Source organism: Bison bison, unplaced genomic scaffold (genome assembly GCF_000754665.1).
Source record: "Bison bison bison isolate TAMUID 2011002044 unplaced genomic scaffold, Bison_UMD1.0 scf7180017847729, whole genome shotgun sequence".
NCBI classification, from domain to species: Eukaryota; Metazoa; Chordata; class Mammalia; order Artiodactyla; family Bovidae; genus Bison; species Bison bison.
This window is the reverse complement of record NW_011478302.1, coordinates 7,788-9,143: the sequence shown is the minus strand read 5'-3', so window position 1 is coordinate 9,143 and position 1,356 is coordinate 7,788. Positions and strand designations below refer to the sequence as shown.

The window sequence follows — 1,356 nt, the reverse complement described above, 5'->3', positions numbered from 1 at the left end:
AGGCCAGAATACTGGAGTGGGTAAGCCTTTTACTTCTCCAGGGGATCTTCGCAACCCAGGGATGGAACCCAGGTCTCCCGAATTGCAGGCGGATGCTATACCAGCTGAGCCACATGGGAAGCCCAAGAATACTGGAGTGGGTAGCCTATCCCTTCTCCAGGGGAATCTTCCCAACCCAGGAATCGAACCGGGGCCTCCTGTGTTGCAGGCGGATTCTTTACCAACTAAGCTATCAGGGAAGCCCTCACATCTGTCTATTGAGATGTTATCAAAAGAGACAATATTATAAAGACTGTAATTTTGATTTCTTTCAGAAAGGAAGTTCTCATGAAAGATGCAAAGCATTTTCGGTATTTGCAGTTGAACTTATTAAAACCTTACTCAAATATTTACTCCTAACTTTTAGCTTCAGAGGAGCCTGATGGGCTTCAGTCCATAGGATCACAAAGAGTCAGACATGACTGGGAAAATGAGCACACACACAACTTTTAGCTTTGAATATTCCATAGAGAAAGTTCATTCTTAATAATTTAATCACTTTTTTTTTCTGTAAGATGAGAAGGTCCTCATCAAAATGTCTGACATTGGGGACATTGGTTAAGTTAAACACACAAGATGATGTACTTAAAAGTTCTTTAAAAATATTTTGTTTGCTGTATGCTTTATTTTCATCTTAATACTTTAAAAATTATTTGTCTAGCAACTTATAGATTGACCTTGATTTTACTCTACTTATGGTATACAAAAATGTAAATAATTTTGTGGCTTTATATCTTTGGCTTGATTTAGGTGATGGTGAAGTAGTAGAACAGGTAATTGGGCAACAAACCAATGATCAAGATGAGAGCATTCTTGATGGAATAATCAGGGAGTTACAAAGAGAACAAGATCTGAGGCTAATTAATGAAGGAGATGCTCCACATTTTCCAATTAATAGATCATATTCTTCTAATGGTGGTAAGTATGTATATGTTTGTGAAAGATATGATGAATGTACTTTATTTTATCTATACCAAATAATTACACATGAGGAACATTTTAGGTTTTTAAATAAAAGCAACATTTTGTTAAAGTTTTGATATCAGATACACCAAAGTGCCATGATCTCATTATCATTTGGGAGTAAAGTAATTTAGCATGTTCTGAAGCAGATCAGCCTTGGGTGTTCTTTGGAAGGAATGATGCTAAAGCTGAAGCTCCAGTACCTTGGCCACCTCATGCGAAGAGCTGACTCATTGGAAAAGACTCAGATGTTGGGAGGGATTGGGGGCAGGAGGAAAAGGGTTCGACAGAGGATGAGATGGCTGGATGGCATCACCAACTTGATGGACATGAGTTTGAGTGAACTCCAGGAGT

At 38.3% G+C, this 1,356-nt stretch overlaps 1 protein-coding gene across 1 annotated transcript in view; it reads left to right on the top strand.

Annotated features, from left to right (window-relative positions):
* Window positions 1-1,356, top strand: part of LOC104991343 (bromodomain and WD repeat-containing protein 3-like) — a 10,795-nt gene that overhangs the window by 5,773 nt on the left and 3,666 nt on the right. Inside the window, exon 4 of the mRNA XM_010843764.1 lies at window positions 790-957. Within this exon, the coding sequence (XP_010842066.1) occupies window positions 790-957 (168 nt within the window). The remainder of the gene's footprint in view (window positions 1-789; window positions 958-1,356) is intronic.